General features: G+C 37.7%; 1 protein-coding gene across 1 annotated transcript; it reads right to left on the reverse strand.

The window, feature by feature from the left end:
- Positions 1-9,000, reverse strand: LOC110697855 (ubiquitin carboxyl-terminal hydrolase 23-like). The gene is made up of 11 exons (XM_021875261.1): positions 8,617-9,000; positions 8,245-8,359; positions 5,414-5,524; positions 4,815-4,987; positions 4,349-4,672; positions 3,283-3,408; positions 2,242-2,886; positions 2,030-2,155; positions 1,442-1,928; positions 922-1,012; positions 1-608 (listed from the first exon to the last, which is right to left on the reverse strand). The coding sequence occupies exons 1-11, from the start codon at positions 8,896-8,898 to the stop codon at positions 461-463; spliced, it is 2,628 nt and encodes an 875-aa protein (XP_021730953.1). The 5' UTR covers positions 8,899-9,000; the 3' UTR covers positions 1-460.
- Positions 9,001-19,805: the final 10,805 nt, after the last annotated feature.

Below are 19,805 nucleotides of genomic sequence, written 5' to 3' on the forward strand. Positions count from 1 at the left end.
TGAAACACAAACAAGATGATATTTTATTAAGGTTAATGAGTGACCAAATTACATTCCACAAAGTTACTTTGGACACAGATACAGAACTTTGAAGGACAGAGCACAACCATCAAGAACCTTTTACATTGCCTACAAAACTCAAATCATACAAACTGCAGATATAGAGATCCTTGATACTGTCCTTCCAATAATTAAAAAATAAAAAGTCTTCAAAAATATATAGATAATCATACATTACTACCAGGCAGAGACAGATGTAAGTCTCATGGAATCAGTCTCGACTTAAGCCAGTACAATGATTAACTTCTGCAACATCGAAGACTTCAGAGTGGTGTTAAATCTCCCAAAAAGAAGGCCAAAACAGCTAACACTTGGAGAATTCATAAGGCTTACAACGCAAGCCACCGTGATAAAATCTCCATCCACTAACTGAAGAAACCTGGAACATTTCTAGCATGGCTTATTTGCAAGGTTTTGTTCTGCAGTTTTTAGCCTTTACCTTCAACTTCGCTTTCTTTGTTGCAACTTCTTGGAAAACATTAGGTCCCCCAAAAGTATTCTTTACTAACTTTACCTTTTTTCTTTTACCACGGTCATATTCCTCATCCCTGAAAAAAACAAAAAATCCAGACGAAAGGTTAAGCCAAAATGAAATACAAATACCACTGACCAGTGAACACTCGAAGCTGCAAACTAGGCAATTATGTCGATAACACTGGCTCCTCAGCCATAAGGGCACTCATAGATCTAAGAGTTTCAGTCCAGAATATCATAAGGTTCATTCGTAAGAGTTAACAGTTCATGAAAAAAATAAATGAACATCTGTTGTAAAATAATATTAAAAGCAAATAGACCAGGAAGTCCTAGCTTACAAGTCAGTACATGACCAAAGATCATGTACCAAAATAAAGATTAACTCACCACTCATCCAGTACATGACCAATAATTAAAGTATCTTGGCCATTTGGTTTTAATCTTTCCAAAGGAGACTCCACACCTTCCCAGCATCCAACTGAAACCAAAATCCATGAACACTGCCATTAACAACATAATACAAGTTTCAAAGCAATATGTTACTCCTAAAACAAGGAACAACATAAGACAGTGCACCAGCAATTGTGAGATGAGTACAAGGGGGAAAAGGAAAAAAAAAAAAAAAAACCTTTGACACTAGAGTAACAGGTAGATAGCCTGTAACTCAAAAAATGAACATTGATAATTAACATATAGGTAGCCTGTTTGGAACCAGAGTAAAATAAAAAGCTCAAGGCCAAAAAAAAAAAAAAAATCAAAAAAGTAATAATAATAAATAAAATAAAATAAAAAGATTTACTGAAAAGTCAGTTCATGAATCAAAGACAAATGACCATACAAATTCACAGTAGCAAAAAAACCTAGGCTAAGGATTGAGTAAAATCCTAGGCTGCAGAAAATTACTCACCAGGAGACTCCTCCAGTCCAGTGCTGGCACTAGGTACTCCATTTAAAGGTTGATGATTTTGTTCTTTGGAACACGAATCATTAACATCCTTGCAATGTGCCTCTAAATTTTCTTCTTCTCTAACACATGGACTGTCACCTTTCTTGTGGCAACTTCTTTTAGAAGTACCCACAGAACCAGAGTCAGAAGTTGAAGGACCCATGTCTGCAGAGGCAAAATCCTCAGTAGGCAAGTGATCTTGTAGAATAATTTTAATGTTTTTCTTCATCCTTTTGAATCTTCTGCTCTTTCTCACGGCCAAAGAAGCCCTATACAGCACCTTGGTACTAAAATGCATCCCTCCAACACTTGACTTCAAGATATCCTTCATTAAACTTTGGCGAGGTGCACTTTCAAGAGATTTCACAGGACCATTCATTCTTGGCCTCTTAATTCTTGGTTTGCTTGATACTGAATGGATGTCAGACATGGGCTCTGAAGCTTCATTCTTTAAAACAAGCAATTAAAGAAAACGTCAATATTGCTACCTTGAGAATGACATTTTGTGTGTTGGGATGGGGGGGAATTATGTGAACAATAAGAAGGTACCTTGGTCTTCCCAATTCCATCTTCAATGCTTAGTTGAATGGCAGAATCTGATGGGACATTTGGCTTAACCTCATTCATATTACTGGATTGAGTGTTCTGAACCTTTGTGCCTGCAGGAGTACTGATCTGATAGCACAAAAGGATTGATACGCTTCAATGACAAAGCAATTAAAAAAATAAAATGCAAGATGTGAGTTAAAGATTAAATTTACCTCATGCGATTCTTTGTTGCATAAAACATTAACAGCATTAGAAGGGCCATTTAAAATTGATGGCTTTTTAATTGATGCTAATTCCTTCTCCTTGTTACCACAGCAGTCTACTTTAGTTGTAGCTTTGGTGCTTTTTTCAGAATCGCCACTACTAGACTTGGTTGCTGGGTTCACCATTCCATCCAAATCCATATTAGCAATTGATGAATTTTCCTTATCTGTAACAGGGGGCACTGTTGACATTGTTACTTTTGTTAGGTTGTTTTTGTGATTCAACTCTTTTCCCTCTGCAACGGCAATAGATGAGACACATTTGGATGAATTCTCTTGAGACAGAACCTTAGAAGCGTTATGCCCTTCAGAGCGATTCACAACCAGACCAGATGAGCTAGTTTCCTTAGAGTTCTTGTCAGTATAACCATTTTGATAGCTCTTGACAACAGGGATTGAGCATGAACTTGTAGCATTTCGCATAGTTGTGATCAAATTTTCTGTGCGAACATCCATGGCCTTCTTAGAGCCAAATAAGTTTTCTTTGTGAACAACATCCATGGCTTTCTTAGGAGCAGGGTTTTTCCTATCACGAACATAGAATAACATATATGCTTTCTGCTCCATAACAGTCTTTTCACTTACTTGGTAAACCTGAATTTTGTAACCATGAAAAAAATTGAGAAGTGATCCAGGATACAACAAATTAGCACACATTTAGAAAGTATTGCATTACTGATTTAATCAATGGAAAGAAAAAAAAAATAGCGCATACAAAAACCTAAGATGAATTCTAAATCCAAGTAAAATAGCATAATGCAGTCCTCATAGAGCTGATTCTGCATCCAAGTTAAGACCTTGGGGCAAGGTGCAGTTACACGTTACCAAAGTCCACATATGATATGCGACCCTTAACAAAAACAAATGTAGCTATATCCTACTTCCTGACCTACTAACACAACCAAATTAAATAACTTTGACAACCTGGAAAAAGTCTGCAGATTTACTGGAGCATATAAGCATAATAGTTTAAGAATGAATATGACCCACCCTGTTGTCATCAAGTGAGTACCATAATCCACTTGACGTGCGCACAAAGCTATAATAGTGACCAGAATGTGTGCTCCACCCAGCATGAACTAGAACCCCATAGAGTGTATAGGTCAAATCGCCCTCCTGAAATGACAAAATACAAATAATCATTATCCAACGCTAAAATACAATAAAGAGTCAAATTATCACAATTTTAGTTTTTTTTTTGTGCGTGTGCGTGTGTTTGGGGGGGGGGGTTCCCAAAGGTAAAAGAAAGTGATGTTCAATTTAAAGAATAGGTTAAAAAGTCCACATGGTGTCTCTACATTCAATCCAGCTGAAGTCAATTGCATAAATTAATAACGGTCCTTTGATAAGCAGGCAACCTGGATTCAACAAGAGCAGATACTACTCAACAAAAAGTCAATGCCAGTAACAGACTAGACATAAATGGAGAACAAAAAGAAAACCACAACATCCAAGGTTACACATAGCGAAGGGACAGCACACCAATAAAAAAATGCAGCTTCACCTAAAATAATTACAATAAGATGCAAGTTTACACATAGTATAGAGAAAGCACAGAGAACCAAAAAAAATCCAGCTTCACTTTAGATGAAATAGATTCCCCTATTTCAATTAAAAGATGTCCCACAAAAAGGGAAGTAATTCCTAAGAAGTACCTCAGTATTACTTTATTAACTTCTACTTGAACGCCTTAATCCCATAAGTGGTGTCAGCTACATGAACCAACATGAGGTCACCCATCCTAGTACTGTGACAAAGTTTTACACTGGCTGGCCTACCGTAACTCTCATTATTACTTTATTAGAGAGAAAAATAATTCTAATACTTAGAATTTATATTAAAAAAATAATAATGAATTCCCAAAAATGAATTACTACATACTGCAAACCCTATCTACAAATCTGCCAACTGACCACATCATTTAACCTGGACTAGAAAATTAAGAATTATATTCAAAGCAGCAGTCAATTACAACAAATAAATCTGTCTTATTTTTCTCGAGCACCATAAAGCACTAGCTTAAAGGTCAACAGATTTAAGATATCAAAGAACATACATAGTTTCCACTGACGAAGGGTTTGAGATTCAATGATGAGCCAAAATGGACTTTCTTGTCAATCTTTTGCCCAGCAAAGTGACGAAATCGCTTAAGATGGACAGTGAGAACATATGGAGCTTTATAAACTGTAAGCTGCTTGAGCGCCCTTACTTTCTGCTTACACTTTTCACATTTGTACTGTCTCTCTCCACCATCCAATTGCTCAGCAGCAGTGAAGTGTGAGAGGGCCTTGTGAACGGAATCTGCCTTGATTATTTCAAGGCTCAAGTCCAGGAATGGATCAAATGTATTCGAGCAATGGGAACACTGTAAGCATTTTACCTGTATATTAGACAAGATTGCATTAGATTTAATTTAACATAAGAATGGCTCGCAACCCACAGTAGACACCATACTATGGCCAGCAATTTTTCCTGGACCTAACAAACATATTACGAATCTACCATCTCATGCCTCTTTTTACCTGGCTACGTAAGCGACCCCCAAATATCTTGTGAACCAGACTCTTATCATAAGCACCAGGTGATTCAGCAGGCACGCCTGAAGGTAAGCAGCATTTGTGCATTGACTCTAGCAAATTTATCATGTACTCATGCGCATCCTCTTGTCTTGCATTTCGAAAACTTCGAGATATGCCTTATTGTGAGGTCAAGGAATAATCATAAATGAAGTAATGAACAATGACAAGATTTCAAAGAGGGATGGAGGGGAAGACTTAGAGCAATAATACAGTAATCAACTTGCAACGCAGTTGATGTATAATTCTGTACTCAAAAAGTAATCTTACCATGTAAAAAACCGTCAAAACAAATTTCTGATAACCTAAATAGCTTTCAGTCTCAGAATATCCTGTTAAACACCTGATATTAACATTAAATACCTCTCTCTCCCCCCCCCCCAAAAAAAAAACCCAAAAAAAAAAAAAAAAAAACATGGTAGAAAAATTACATAAAAAGGAGATGTAGAAAGTGGCAGCAGAGAATACAACAACGCTAGAAGTGAAAACAAGTCCACAATAATCATCAACTACACTCAATCAGCTGCAAAACTTTAAAAGGATACACCTCAAGTTTGAAACAAGATCCTTCGGTGCTACTATTCTCCCAGTAGATTGTAGAGCACGGTTAACATGTTTTTGCATGGCACATAGCGCACAAAAACCAGCAACATGACCTTCACCAACAAGATATTAGGATTAATAAAATAAACAGAATTTTACCATTATGAAACTGCAGAATATGAGATGGTAATGTCCTATACAAACAGAATCAAAGAAGCTTTAAAAATATTGTCATACAAGCACCAGTAAAATTATAGATTTGTTATTGACTTGAATAAAATACATATGTTAGCTTCCTGTCAAACATAGAACAATAATCTAGCTAATACCGGAGCACCTGGTCCATAGAAGTTATTCATTATGATTTCCGCAATAAGTTGCATCTCACCCTTTTTCTTTGAATTCTCTTGTTTTTAATAAGATTTTGGTCTCTGCAAGTTAATCTTCCAATTCTTCTTGTGAATTGTTGATCTATTCTTGGGTATATGATGGTTTTGTTGAAAATAGTAGCTGTAAATAGGTATTTGTTCGAGTTGATTAACATTCTAGCTTCAATTGTGTTAAGCTTTGATGATGTTACATGTAGAATTGAGTGATTTGTCGCTGCAACCATTGTTTGCTGAATTTCCACATTGATTTATTGAATTTTAATCTCAAATTTTGACAAGAGTTGCTCAGATTTGTATGAGTAATGGTCTTAATTTTATTCTGAATTCTTTTTTAACTAGTTTTAACCAACACACTTGCTAGATATTAAACTTCCTAGTGATGTCATAAGGTTTGAAGCTTGCTTTGTAATTGTACTTTGTATCAATTGAATGTCAGATAAACTAGCTGTAACATGTAAGCAATTTATTTTTTTCCTTTTGTGCTGGGCATTGAGGAATACCTTTTGTAGATTTATTTAGTTTTTTCTCTGATTTGTCATTGCTTCCTTACTATTAATATTCCACATTACTCTCCAACTTCTTTTTATAGGGATATGTCCTTTTGCTTACTCACTATTTTCTTTCTAAGAAGCATAGTTTATCTAGTTGCCCTTTCAGAATTTCAGATTTACTTTTTTGGTGTATAGGGACTAGGGAGTACATGCTCATTTTTACTCTGTACCCTTTGAATAATTTCCACTGAAAAATTATTATTTTTTTCAAAGGTAGAAAGTGTGGAGAAAATAAATCATGGTCAATTATGTTATATAACATGTAAAGTCTATTTTGGTTTGGAGTTATTGAGCTCTATTTCCCTCATCTCATTACAATGTGTATGTTATATAGCTTTGTGAGAGGGTTTTGGACTGATCGGCTTATAATAGTATGTAAATTTTAAGTTTATTATTCCTGTCGAATTCAATAGAATTAGTTGGTTATTCAATTACAAGAGTCAATATATATTAGTTAACTGAGTCTTACTGGGTTCTCTAATAGATCCATGATGAAGTTTGTCTAGTTTGTAATTGGTCATGCTACTTTCAATTAAAACCATGATAGCTTGGCTACTAGTTAATCAGAGTTGTTACTCGTTTAAGGGGTTGGCCTATCTACATCTAATTTGCGGGATCCTAAGTGGGACAATCTTGTTGTTGATAAATTTTTATCTCTTTATTAGATATGTGCTGAATAATTCTAGAAGTGGAATTACATATGTTCTTGTCTAATTTATCACTTTTCTATTTATCTTAGATTTTCGTGTCAACACATTGACGAGTATGAAATCTTTACCTTTCACTTTCATTTCACCCAGACTCAATGATCTTGATTAACATATTTGTAGAGAAAAACGATAATATAGAAGGAAAGCAAGCAGAAAGAAAGTCAGCTGATATGTTCTAAACAATGAGCTGGAAATAAGAATTTTAATCTGAACTAGGAAATTCGTATATCTAAAATATGTGTTTTTGTAATGTGGATTGACATGTAGAACTAATTTAGATCGAATAAGGAATGTGTTTCATTAATGTTGAGTCCTTGATCTGCAATTTCAGTGAGTATTTGATTAGACTAAAATTCTAAATAAACTAATTACGCCCATTTCAATTCACCTTAAAATAATAATATTCAGTAAAAATAATTTCACTTCAATAAAAGTAATAATAAGTTCAGTTCAATAAAAATAAGTAACTTTAAGGAAAAAAATATAATAGACCATCAACGAAAATAATTTCACTTCAGCAGAAATAATTTCACTTCATCAAAAATAATTTCAATTCAACATAAATAATTTCAATTAAGCAAAAATAAAGTGATGTGAACAGGGCCTAAGTACAACTATGAAATTCATGGTCTGCAATCTTAGTGAGCATTTGTCATCGTTTACATTGGTTCATTTTATCTATTTTCCATTTAAGTTCTTTTTAAATGATTGCCTTAGTGATTTAATTTGAATTAGAATTACGTAGCCTGTATGATTCTAGGATCATATAACACTTGATTGCTTTTGTCTAACATCACACGGCAACATCAACCGATCAACTAAGCTAGAACTTTTGTCAATTAATGACTAAAAATAATGATTGAAAAAAAACACAATCTGTCAATTAAGCTAGAACTTTTGTCTAACATCACACAGCAACATCAATCGAGAAGCCTTATTAAAAACCAAACCAGATTTTCAGTTTTTTACTACTGCAAACAGATACTTTGGAATATCACTTCACAAGATGGAAAATGTTGAAACATAGAATTTCAGTTACTATACACACTTCAGGCAAAACTGACGATAATTCATCCAAAAATCAATAACAACTAAACTCGTACAATATGCAGTGCATTCTATATTAATCGACAATATTGCGAAACGTGGGTCCGTAAAGTGGAATAGACAGGAAGAAACTCACAATTATTCTGATGCTTGCCACTTTGCAAATACGCCACTAACGGCTCTGTGTAAGTAAGGCATTGTATTACAGAATTAAGAAAACATGTATTCCCCAGATTTTCCAAACCAGCTCCCTGCCATATTGCATACCACAATTAATTAAAAAATAAATTGATCAATTACCCGCAATTCTATAATCAAAATAATTAGCATTTCAGAAACATGAAAATTAAACCATCATCACAAACTGACAAAATCACAGTATGAATTATACGAGCAACAAAACAGGTCCAGTTATAATAAAACTCCCAGAAACACAAATTAAGAAATACCCAGAAATCATATAATTGCGAAAACACAAAACAACGGAAAATCAAATAAAATGACTTACAATCCGGCGAAAAGGGATTCGGAAAGCGAAATCAAGATCAAAAGAGACATCAATAAAATCAGAAGATTCTGAGTTTTTAGATTTGGAATTAGAATTAGAAGAAGGGGGTTGAGGTTGAGATTTAGAAGAGGAAATAGAAGGGGAAGAAGGGTTCAAAGTTTCAAGCTTGAAATTGGAAGAATTGTGATTAGAGAAGGAAGAAGAAATGGATTTTCTAGCTAGGTGGAATTCAATGCGTCGTTGTTGTTGCTGCTGCTGTAAGGAAGGAGCAGCAGACTCCATTGTTGATAGAGAAGGAAGAAGGAGAAGAAGGCGGCTGTAAATGGTGTGATTGGTGATGGAGGAGAGAGGGAGTAAGAAAGGTAGTAGGGTTTAAGCGCTGATTAGAGAGCTTGCCTCTCTCAGCACAGGGGTATTATTGTCTTTTCTTTGGGTTAAGTTGGTTTTATTAGGCCATTAGGGGCTGTTTGGTTGGTAGAGGGGAAAGGGAAAGACATTTTTTTTTGAGAGAAACATAACCATAAATTAATGAAGGTCTCCGCAAGCGTTAAAAAGCTTTCCGAGAATGGAGCAAAACGAACATGTTCAAGTACATCGAGAGCATAAGATTTAGCAATGAGATGAGCTAGAGTGTTGCCCCCTCTTTTAATGTGGCTACATATAAAGAAAGATAAAGAAGCAGTATAAGCAAAAATGCGGAAAAGGACAAGAAAGACATAGTTGAATCCTTCTTGCAGAGCACTGATCTTCTGAACTATACCCGGATTATCACTTTCAATTCATATTTTCTGATAACCAAAGCGGTGCACCAGCTCCAGCCCAAATAGAACAGCTGCTGCCTAAACCACACAGACCTCCAAGCAGCCTACTACTCTTTTTGCACCTGTAAAAACAATCATCCCAGCATGGTCCCTAGCTACAGCCCCTACACCGACCGTGCCATCAGAAAAAGTTGTTGCATCAACATTAATCTTCAAGATATGTTCAGGGGACTTTTGCCATGAAGCTACCAAAACAGCTCTTCGGTTGCTATGATTGTCAAACACAACAGCAGCATAACCTTTGTAGTCTAGCAGGTACTGAATAAATCCCGTGGCCAAGAGCTGAGGGAGTGAGCATTATGATAAGAAAGAGTCTTGTTCCGGGTGGTCCATGTCGCCCAAGCAAGGCCCATGAATAGTTCAAAGTCTAGCAGAGGCATATGAGTAGCCATATTTGAGAATATGGTCTGGAAATTATCCTCATCAATCTCCTCAACTTCCTGTAAAAATTTGCTCTTATCCCAAATAGCTAATGCAGTTGGACACTTAAAAATGGCATGAATTAAGGACTCATCTGTTGCATTACACTAAGAACAAGTGCTATCTTCACAGAGGTGTCTGCGTTTGAGTTCGCACCGGTTGCTAGAGAAAGGGACTACTAGAAATAGGCTTATTTCCGAGGGAAATCTTCCGACGGACTTTAATTCCCTCGAAAAATTCAAAAATTCCGAGGAAAATTGACTTTGTAGGAAAAATTCGTCGGAACTGTTCCCTTCCGACGGATTATTCCGTCGAAAATGTTGCGACGGATTTGATTTCCCTCGGAATATTGATGTTTCTACGGAATATTCCCTCGGAAAACACAGGTTCCGACGGAATTTTCCGTCGGAACCTGTGTTTTCCGAGGGAAATATTTCCGTCGGAAAGCTTCGATTAATTAAAAAAAAAAGTAACGTTCTGCAGTCTGCACAAAAGCGAAATTAAAAGAAAAACGAAAGAAGAGAGAGAAGGCGACAGGAAGAGGAAGAAGAAGAGAGAGAAAGAGGAAGAGGGAGAAAGGGGAAGAGAGAGGAAGAGGGAGAAGGAGGAAGAGGGAGAAAGGGGAAGAGAGAGGAAGCGGAAGAGAGAGAAAGGGAGGAGGAAGAGAAAGAGAAAGGAAGAAGGAGAACGAGGAAGAGTGAGAAAGGCCTCCACCCAGCCGCCGCCGCAGGCCCCCTCCGCTGCCGCCCCGCCGCCGGTAAGGGTTTCTTTATTTTTTTTTTCCACCTTTGAACTAGGGTGTACGGGAGTGTTTTTCCAAGTGGTGAAGTTGCCGGCGAGTCAACCACGACCAGCCACCGCCACCACCAGCAGGTTGTTTGATTTTTTCTTTGCTTTTCTGTTTTTTTTTTATTTAATCATTCAAGCTTAAATCATAAATGTGGTTCATGCTTTTGTTTGGTGTTAATTATTTTTGTTAAATTTGAATATTTGTAGGTTTTGTGTGTTGAATTGTTTTTTTTGGCAATTACAAACTCAGATCTACAGGTTAGACATTATTTTAAAGCTAAATTTATAAATTTAGTACATACTTGGCATGTTAAAAACTAATAGTGTGTAGATATGTGGTAGGTTATTATTGTTTTTAGTTATTGTATTTACAATTTGTTATATTTATATTTCAATTGGTTGAAATTTTTTAAATGAATGTGTTTGTGCTATAATATGTTAGATTAGTGTAGTTAATTTAAGTATAGTTTAGGGTAATATGTTAGTTTAGGTTAGTTGTATTATAATAGGTTAGTTTAGTTTGGTTTAGTTAAATATAATAATGTATGTTGGTTTAGTTTAGTTTAGCTTAATATGATGTATGTTAGCTTACTTTATTTTAATATAATGTTGTTTAGTTTTGTTTAATTTATTATATTGTAGGTTGGTTTGGTTTAGTTTAATATGATGTATGTTACATTACTTTAGTTTAATATATTGTAGCTTAGTTTAGTTTAATTTATATAATGTATCCTATTTTGGTTTAATATAATGAAATTTTAGTGTAGTTTGGTTTTGTTTGATTGGTTTATTTGAATATTATGATATGTTAGTTATCTTTAGATAAATTATGATATATTTGTTAGTTTAATTTAATGCAAGTTATATATATATATATATATATACACATTATAATAAATGAATCATTTGCATAATCATATGCCTAGATACCCGTTCAAGGCATACACATTAGGAGTATGTCTTGAATAGTCCCCGGTTGGGACTGTTCTTGTATGCTTATTCTCACTTAGGTGGTGAATGTAAGCCTTGTTTTTTATTCTAGGGAAAATCCTGCCTTTTCATGCACTTCTCTACCGTGTTCTCTGGGTACATATGTAGGTGTGTATAATCGCCTACATCGTGTACTTGGAGAACTGTAGGGAAATGCTGGCGGATTTTCCATAGAATTGAAAACCTGGGTTACATTCACTAGTGAGAATAAACGTACAAGGATGGGTTAGGTTGGAGTGATAAGGACCCTTTGGAAGCATTTCAAATCTCATTTGCATTTCCATAACGCTGTGGTGGATAATGACTGCGAAATACCGTTCATGACTAATGTGATTGTACATATGCATGAGCTATGTAGAAGTTGTAATCATGAAACGAAGAGAACGTAGCTGGATGTATAAAAGGACGATTGGGCAAAGTATTAACCCAGATTTCGTGAAAGGAGTTGATGAATTCATTCAGTACGTCAGAGATCATCCCGAGAGTAGTAATCCGGATGAGGTTAGGTGTCCATGTGTTAAACGTAAGAACAAACGCCTTTGGAATGCGGATATGGTTAAAATTCATCTGTATGACAAGGGTTTCGTACCTAACTACTACGTGTGGATGTGTCAAGGGGAGGGGTATCCGGGAGTTCCCGAACGGCGGTCCAATGAATATCATGAAAATGGCACACCCTAGTGACAGCGCAGCTTGGAAGCACCTCGATTGTCGGTTTCCAGAGTTTGCTTCTGAGCCTCGTAATGTGAGACTTGGCTTGCGTACAGATGGTTTTTGCTCCTAATGGTAAGTTTGGGGGTCAATATTCTTGTTGGCCTGTCATTTTGACCCCTTATAACTTGCCTCCCTCAATGTGCATGAAAAGACAATTCATGTTCCTTTCGTTGCTCGTTCCCGGTCCAAAAAACCCTAAGGGAAACTTGGATGTTTACATGCAACCGTTGATAGAGGAGTTGAAACTGTTGTGGGAAGTCGGCGCGGCTACTTATGATATTTCGAAGAAACATAATTTCAATCTTCGAGCAGCCATCCTGTGGACCGTTAGTGACTTCCCAGCTTATGGCATGTTGTCTGGTTGGGCCACGGCTGGTAAGAAAGCTTGTCCACATTGCATGGAGAAGACCAAAGCATTTTGGCTTGAACATGGTGGTAAAGTTTCTTGGTTTGATTGCCACCGACAATTCCTGCCGACAGATCACCCTTTTTGGAACAGTAAAACAGCATTCTGTAGAAACAAAGTAGAGAAAGGAGCCCCTCCACACATCATGTCAGGAGAGGAGCTGTGAGAATGTGTCAAGGACCTTCCGAAGGCTACAGATGGACCCGATTCAATTAAAAGGCTGAAAAATGAAAAGAAGGGGTGGTTCAAGCAAAGCACCTTGTGGGAGCTCCCATATTGGAAGCATCTCGTCATTCGTCACAACTTAGATGTCATGCACATAGAGAAGAACTTCTTTGATCAGTTAATTCACACTGTAATGGATGTGAAAAAGCTTACGTGTGACACCCCTTCAGCTCGGAATGACATTGCTAAATATTGTAAACGTCCCCAGCTTCATCTTCAAGAGGATGATAGAGGAAAAGAGGTAATGCCAAAGGCTCCATTCGCTCTTGACAAGGCTCGGAGAAAAGTTTTGTGTGAGTGGGTTAAACAGTTGCGGTTCCCTGATGGTTACGCCTCCAATTTGAGCAGATGCGTAGATTTGCAAGCGTGTAAGCTCTATGGAATGAAAAGCCATGACTGTCACGTGTTCATGGAGAGGTTGTTGCCCACAGCTTTGAGGGAATTGCTCCCTGGCCATATTTGGAATTCAATTACAAAGATCAGCCAATTCTTCTGAGACTTGTGTTGCTATACAACATCTGTTAGTGACATGGAGCGATTGGAGAAAAACATACCTGAGATCCTCTGCAAGCTTGAGAAGATCTTCCCTCTTGCATTCTTTAACTCCATGCAGCATTTGCCTACACATTTGCCGTACGAGGGAAAGTTATGTGGTCCTGTATAATACAGGTGGATGTATCCCTTCAAAAGGTAAATCAAATACCCTTATTTCACATCCTTTATTTTACATCCTAATCAATTGTTCATACAGTTACACCACAAATGTAATTGCAGGTTCCTCAATCATTTGAAACGGAAAATTGGGAACAAGGCTCGAGTTGAAGGGTCATATGCAATGCTTATCTCACTGAAGAGATAGCAAACTTCTGCTCCAATTACTTTCAGTCAACATTTGACACTAAAACTCGAGATCTTGGTCGAAATGTGAATGCCGACGTTGAGTCCACATCAGACGACGCTGAAATACCAGAGTTGTTCAAAGAGGACAGTGGTCGTGTGTCAAATGAGGGTAGAACTCGGTTCTTAGGTGACAAAGAACCCGAGTGTGCACATTTGTTCGTGTTACGAAACACCGGCATTCTTGGTGAATACGAAAGGTATATTAGGCCCAGGTATTCAGTGTATTCGTATTTACGATCATTTATAATGATGACTTTGTAGATTTACATTGTGTGTTTGGCCTCATAGGAAGTTTGAGGACTACATTCTTAGTACTCGACCTACCCTGCGTAGAGAAGATGTCATGGAGAATTTCGAAACTGAATTTGCTGATTGGTTTCATCACAAGGTGATATACGCGGTGTAACCGTGAAATAATAATGAATTTTACATGTTACATTTCAATTCATTGAATTCAGGAACCTTGATGCTGATATTCAACCACTTTATAGGTGGTCGAAGAGAAGCCAAATTCGGATGTCCTGCGAGCGTTGTGCATGCGTCCCTTCAGGCGCGTTCGTACTTGGGGCCAGATTTTTGTAGGTGGATTTAATTTCCATACACATGCCCATGGAAAGCACAAATCCACCATGAATTATGGGTTGTGTGTATCAAGTGAGGATGGCGGAGAGTACTTCGGCATCTTAGACGACATAATTGAACTTGTCTACACGGGACCCAAGAGACAGTACAAGACAATTCTGTTTAAGTGCAATTGGATGGATTGTGGTAGGGGAATGAACATACACGAACAATACAAGCTAATCGAAGTAAATCATACTAAGAAATACCCCAAATATGATCCATTTGTTTTATCTTACCAAGTGACTTAAGTGTACTACGCATCATACCCTAGCCTGAAACGGGACCGAGTTCAATGGTGGTCTGTGTTTAAAACACATGCAAGGTCAGTGGTTGATGCTCCGGTGGACTTAGAGTTTCTGCAATCACCATCCCCAACATTACATGCAACGCTTTGCCCGCCGAGTGACATTCCAGACTACGCAATGGATGATGATGATGAAGACAATGACGATGGCTTTGTGATCTCAAGCGATGAAGACGATGAATCTAGTATCGGCTCTAGTGATAGTGACGATGATGATGACATCGATGCAGTTTTAGATGATAGTACTGACGACTCTAGTAGTGAAAGTAGTGATGAGAGTACTGAATAGGAGAAAATGTTTATCTCCTTTAAACGTATGCTTCTTATTGTAAAATCAAAATATTAATGAGGCTTATGTAAAACTTTTTTGTGTTTGTATAAAAGCCATATTACGTTGCACTGCACTCCTTATTTATAATATCTTGTCATTTTACTAACATCTGATTCAGGTAGTCATGGCGGGTGGAAAAAGTGGGCAGTCGTCGAAGAAAGCAAGGGGGAAAGAGAAAGAGACCGCCCGCGCCCTGTTCACCGACGACCAGGATGAGGAGATGTTTGATGCGGAGGCAGCCGATTTAGTTGATGATCAGACGTCCCCATCCACTCCTGTAGATGATGGACATTGGGATGAGTCAGAGGATGAGCCACGGGATGAGTCACAGCTCCCGTTTTTGGACCCTACTACGTTGTGGTAAGTAAATATCATGATATGGAAGATCAGATACATTTGTTTTATATTACATATTTCGAACTTGTTTAACATTGTTGTTTCCCGTTTGTGATAGGTTTGATGATCCTAAGGTTCGAAGTGCGGTATCTGGTACGATTACTGGATACTACCGAGCCCCTTGGAGGAACTTCTCCGAAGTGCCTCCAGCTACGAAGGAACACTGGTGGAACTTGTTCAGCGTATGATATTTTTGGGTCTTGGTTAATACATGTTTTAGCTATTGTGTTGATTTAGTTTTGTGTATAACTTTTGTATTTTATCATTTGCAGGCACAATACAGATGGGCACCTCAGATGGACGAGCTAGTGAAGATCACATTCCAGAGGAGGGTAGCCACACGCCTGCATGACATGTTCCACACCATCACGCACAAGATGAAAGGCGCCATGCCAAGTTGGTTGAGTGCGGAGCTCCACAAGCAGATGATGGACATTGTTGCTAACGATACAACTTACAAGGAGAGGTCGGCGTAGAACCAGAAGAACAGAAGGGGCGGTTCTATGGAAAATCCCATCCGAGGGACCCACTTTCAGGGTTCGTTGGCAGCTACCCAACATGCAAAAAGGATGGTAAGTTTATTTAAAAATATCTTATATTACAAGACATTTGTGTATTTCAATGTAACAAGGGTTTGACATGGTTAACGATTATTCCTTTTTTTTTGTATCAAAGGCGGCGAAGAACAAGGGCCAGCTACCAACAGCTCCTGAGCTGTTTCTAAAGACACACTTCAAGGAGTTGCCTGGGAAAGGCACAGTGCCTGTAAACCCCACAGCTCAGCAGATTACGGTAACAAATTCCCTAAACTTGGTTCCTTGGTTCATTATTCATGAATAGGTGTAGATAAAGAAATAGTTCATTAGGTTCAATTTGGCTCCAAATGCGTCCCAAAACGTAGGGACTTGTATTTTTTTTGTGATTTCAAGTCATGAACCCCTTATAATGCCTAAAATATGCATGTTTAGAGAAAGAAATAGGTCATTTGGTCGAAAACGTAGTAAATGGGCTAAGAATAGGTCATATACTTCATAGTTGGTTCAATTTGGCTCCAAATGCGTCCCAAAACGTAGGGACTTGTATTTTTTTTGTGATTTCAAGTCATGAACCCCTTAGAATGCCTAAAATATGCACGTTTAGAGAAAGAAATAGGTCATTTGGTCGAAAACGTAGTAAATGGGCTAAGAATAGGTCATATACTTCATAGTTTGTTCAATTTGGCTGCAAATGCGTCCCAAAACGTAGGGAGTTGTATTTTCTTGGCATTTCAAGGCAGGTAACCCTTAGACTACCTGTAATAGAGATGGGTAGAGAAAAAAATAGTTCATTTGATCAACATACATAGAAAATGGTCAAAGAATAGGTCATACAGGCCATATTTGGCTCCATTTGGCTCAAAATGCGTCCCAAACCTTAGGGACTTGTATTTTTTTGTGATTTCAAGTCATGAACCCCTTAGAATACCTTTAATAGAGATTTTTAGAGAAAATATAGTTCATTTGGTCAAAAACATAGAAAATGGGCAAAGAATAGGTCATACAGGCCATATTGGGCTCCATTTGGCTCAAAATGCGTCCCAAACCTTAGGGACTTGTATTTTTTTGTGATTTCAAGTCATGAACCCCTTAGAATACCTTTAATAGAGATGTTTAGAGAAAAAAATAGTTCATTTGGTCAAAAACATAGAAAATGGGCAAAGAATAGGTCATACAGGCCATATTTGACTCCATTTGGCTCAAAATGTGTCCCAAACCTTAGGGACTTGTATTTTTTTTGTGATTTCAAGTCATGAACCCCTTATAATACCTTTAATAGATATGTTTATAGAAAAAATTAGTTCATTTGGTCAAAAACATAGAAAATGGGCAAAGAATAGGTCACACAGGCCATATTTGGCTCCATTTGGCTCAAAATGCGTCCCAAACCTTAGGGACTTGTATTTTTTTGTGATTTCAAGTCATGAAACCCTTAGAATACCTGTAATAGATATTTTTAGAGAAAAAACATAGTTCATTTGGTCAAAAACATAGAAAATGGGCAAGGAATAGGTCATATAGGCCATAGTTGGCTCAATTTGGCTCAAAATGCGTCCCAAACCTTAGGGACTTGTAGTTTTTTGTGATTTAACGACCTGTAACCCTTATAATACCTAAAATATGCATTTTTAGAGAAAGAAATAGTTCATTTGGTTAAAAACATAGAAAATGGGCAAGGAATAGGTCATATAGGCCATAGTTGGCTCAGTTTGGCTCCAAAATGCGTCCCAAACCTTAGGGAGTTGTATTTTTTTGGAATTTCAAGGAATTTACCCCTTAGAATACCTGTAATATAGATTTTTAGAGAAATAAATAGTTCATTTGGTCAAAAACATAGAAAATGGGCAAAGAATAGGTCATACAGGCCATATTTGGCTCCATTTGGCTCAAAATGCGTCCCAAACCTTAGGACTTGTATTTTTTTGTGATTTCATGGCCTGTACCCCTTATAATACCTAAAATATGCATTTTTAGAGAAAGAAATAGTTCATTTGGTCAAAAACATAGAAAATGGGCAAGGAATAGGTCATATAGGCCATAGTTGGCTCAATTTGGCTCCAAAATGCGTCCCAAACCTTAGGGAGTTGTATTTTTTTGGCATTTCAAGTCCTGTACCCCTTAGAATACCTTTAATAGAGATGTTTAGAGAAATAAATAGTTCATTTGGTCAAAAACATAGAAAATGGGCAAAGAATAGGTCATACAGGCCATATTTGGCTCCATTTGGCTCAAAATGCGTCCCAAACCTTAGGGACTTGTATTTTTTTGTGATTTCAAGTCATGAACACCTTAAAATACCTAAAATATGCATGTTTACAGAAAGAAAGGTCATATACTTCATAGTTGGCTCAATTTAGTTTAGCTTATTTGTATAACTTACTACCTCGTTTGTTCCCTTTTATATGTTTATCTTGTAGGAGGCCTACCAAAAGAGGATTGAGGCGGCTAGAACTCAAAGGACTCAGAAGAGTCCGAATGAGCTGTACTGGGAGACAGTGGGTGGTCGGAACAAAAAAGGACGTGTGAAGGGACTAGGCGAAAGTGCTGACATGTACTATGGCAGCCAGATAGGTCGCCGACTTTCCACCTCTTCCTTGCAGTACACGCCCTCCTTTGTTTCTCAGATGCAGGATCGGATGGAATCCAGGGTCCAGGCTATTCGGGAACAAATGGAAGGCGACATGGAAGCCCGAGTTCAAGCCCAAGTTCAAGCTCAAGTTCAAGCCCAACTACAAGCCCAAATGGAGAAAATGGAGAAGAGGCTGGAAGAAAGGATGATGGGTCGTTACGCCAATGACCCATGTTCCAACGTGCGACCTCCATTTCGAGATCTCAGGGACGACGACCCGGGATTTGGTGGAGCTGGCCAGGGCTCTCGCGCTGTTGTATTGCATTGATGAACTTATTGTTTGTTAGTTGTAATCAAAATATTAACTTAGTGTTTATTGTAAATATTGGAATTAGTATCTATATATATATATATTTGCACAAATTATTCAATGAGTAATATAATATACGAAGCAGGAATTACAGGTTTGTCCCGGAGGAAAATATATAGCCAAATATAGAAATTTATCTCATACCAAAAAAGAAAAGTTCCGACGGAATTCTAATCCCTCGGAAAATTTGAGCTTCCGACGGAAAAAAAATCCCTCGGAATAGGTGATCTTCCGACGGAATTGTTTTCCCTCGGAAAAGGGGACCTTCCGACGGAAAAGATCCCTCGTAACTTTCCCTTTTTCCGACGGAAATTTCCCTCGGAAACGTGGGGCCTTCCGACGGAAATTTCCGTCAGAACAGGGGAAAATTCCGAGGGATTTCATTCCGTCGGAAGCTTGCGACGGACTTCCAATTCTGGTCAAACTTAGGTTCCGAGAAACTAAAATCCGTCGGAAATTCCCTCGGTAAGGATGTTTCCGACAGAAAATCCCTCGGTATAACCCAAATTTCCTACAAAGGGGTCTCCGACAGCGAGTTCCGACGGAATTCCGTCGGAAACTGGACTTTCCGACGGATTTTTAATGTTTTCCGATGGAATATGTCCTTCGTAAATTAGCTGTTTTCTAGTTGTGCATGCACGCCACAGAAAGTGCTTAAGTTTTGGGGGAACATGCAGCTTCCAGATTTTCTTCCAGACCATATCATCGTCCACCTGATTGAAAGATGCATTGTTACCCATCATGCTAAGCCAGTAGGCTAATCTAACCGAAAATATACCATTCACATTGTATTT

Source organism: Chenopodium quinoa, unplaced genomic scaffold, assembly GCF_001683475.1.
Source record: "Chenopodium quinoa cultivar QQ74 unplaced genomic scaffold, ASM168347v1, whole genome shotgun sequence".
Lineage (NCBI taxonomy): Eukaryota > Viridiplantae > Streptophyta > Magnoliopsida > Caryophyllales > Amaranthaceae > Chenopodium > Chenopodium quinoa.

What these genes read in the sequence shown, in the direction of transcription:
- LOC110697855 (XM_021875261.1), bottom strand. Translation starts at nt 8,898, where the DNA reads ATGGAGTCTGCTGCTCCTTCCTTACAGCAGCAGCAACAACAACGACGC. An exon ending in TCTTGTTTCAAACTTGAGGT is followed by an intron (nt 4,988 to 5,413) that starts GTATCCTTTTAA and finishes CCTCACAATAAG; the next exon opens with GCATATCTCGAAGTTTTCGA. An exon ending in GGTCATGTACTGGATGAGTG is followed by an intron (nt 609 to 921) that starts GTGAGTTAATCT and finishes TGTTTTTTTCAG; the next exon opens with GGATGAGGAATATGACCGTG.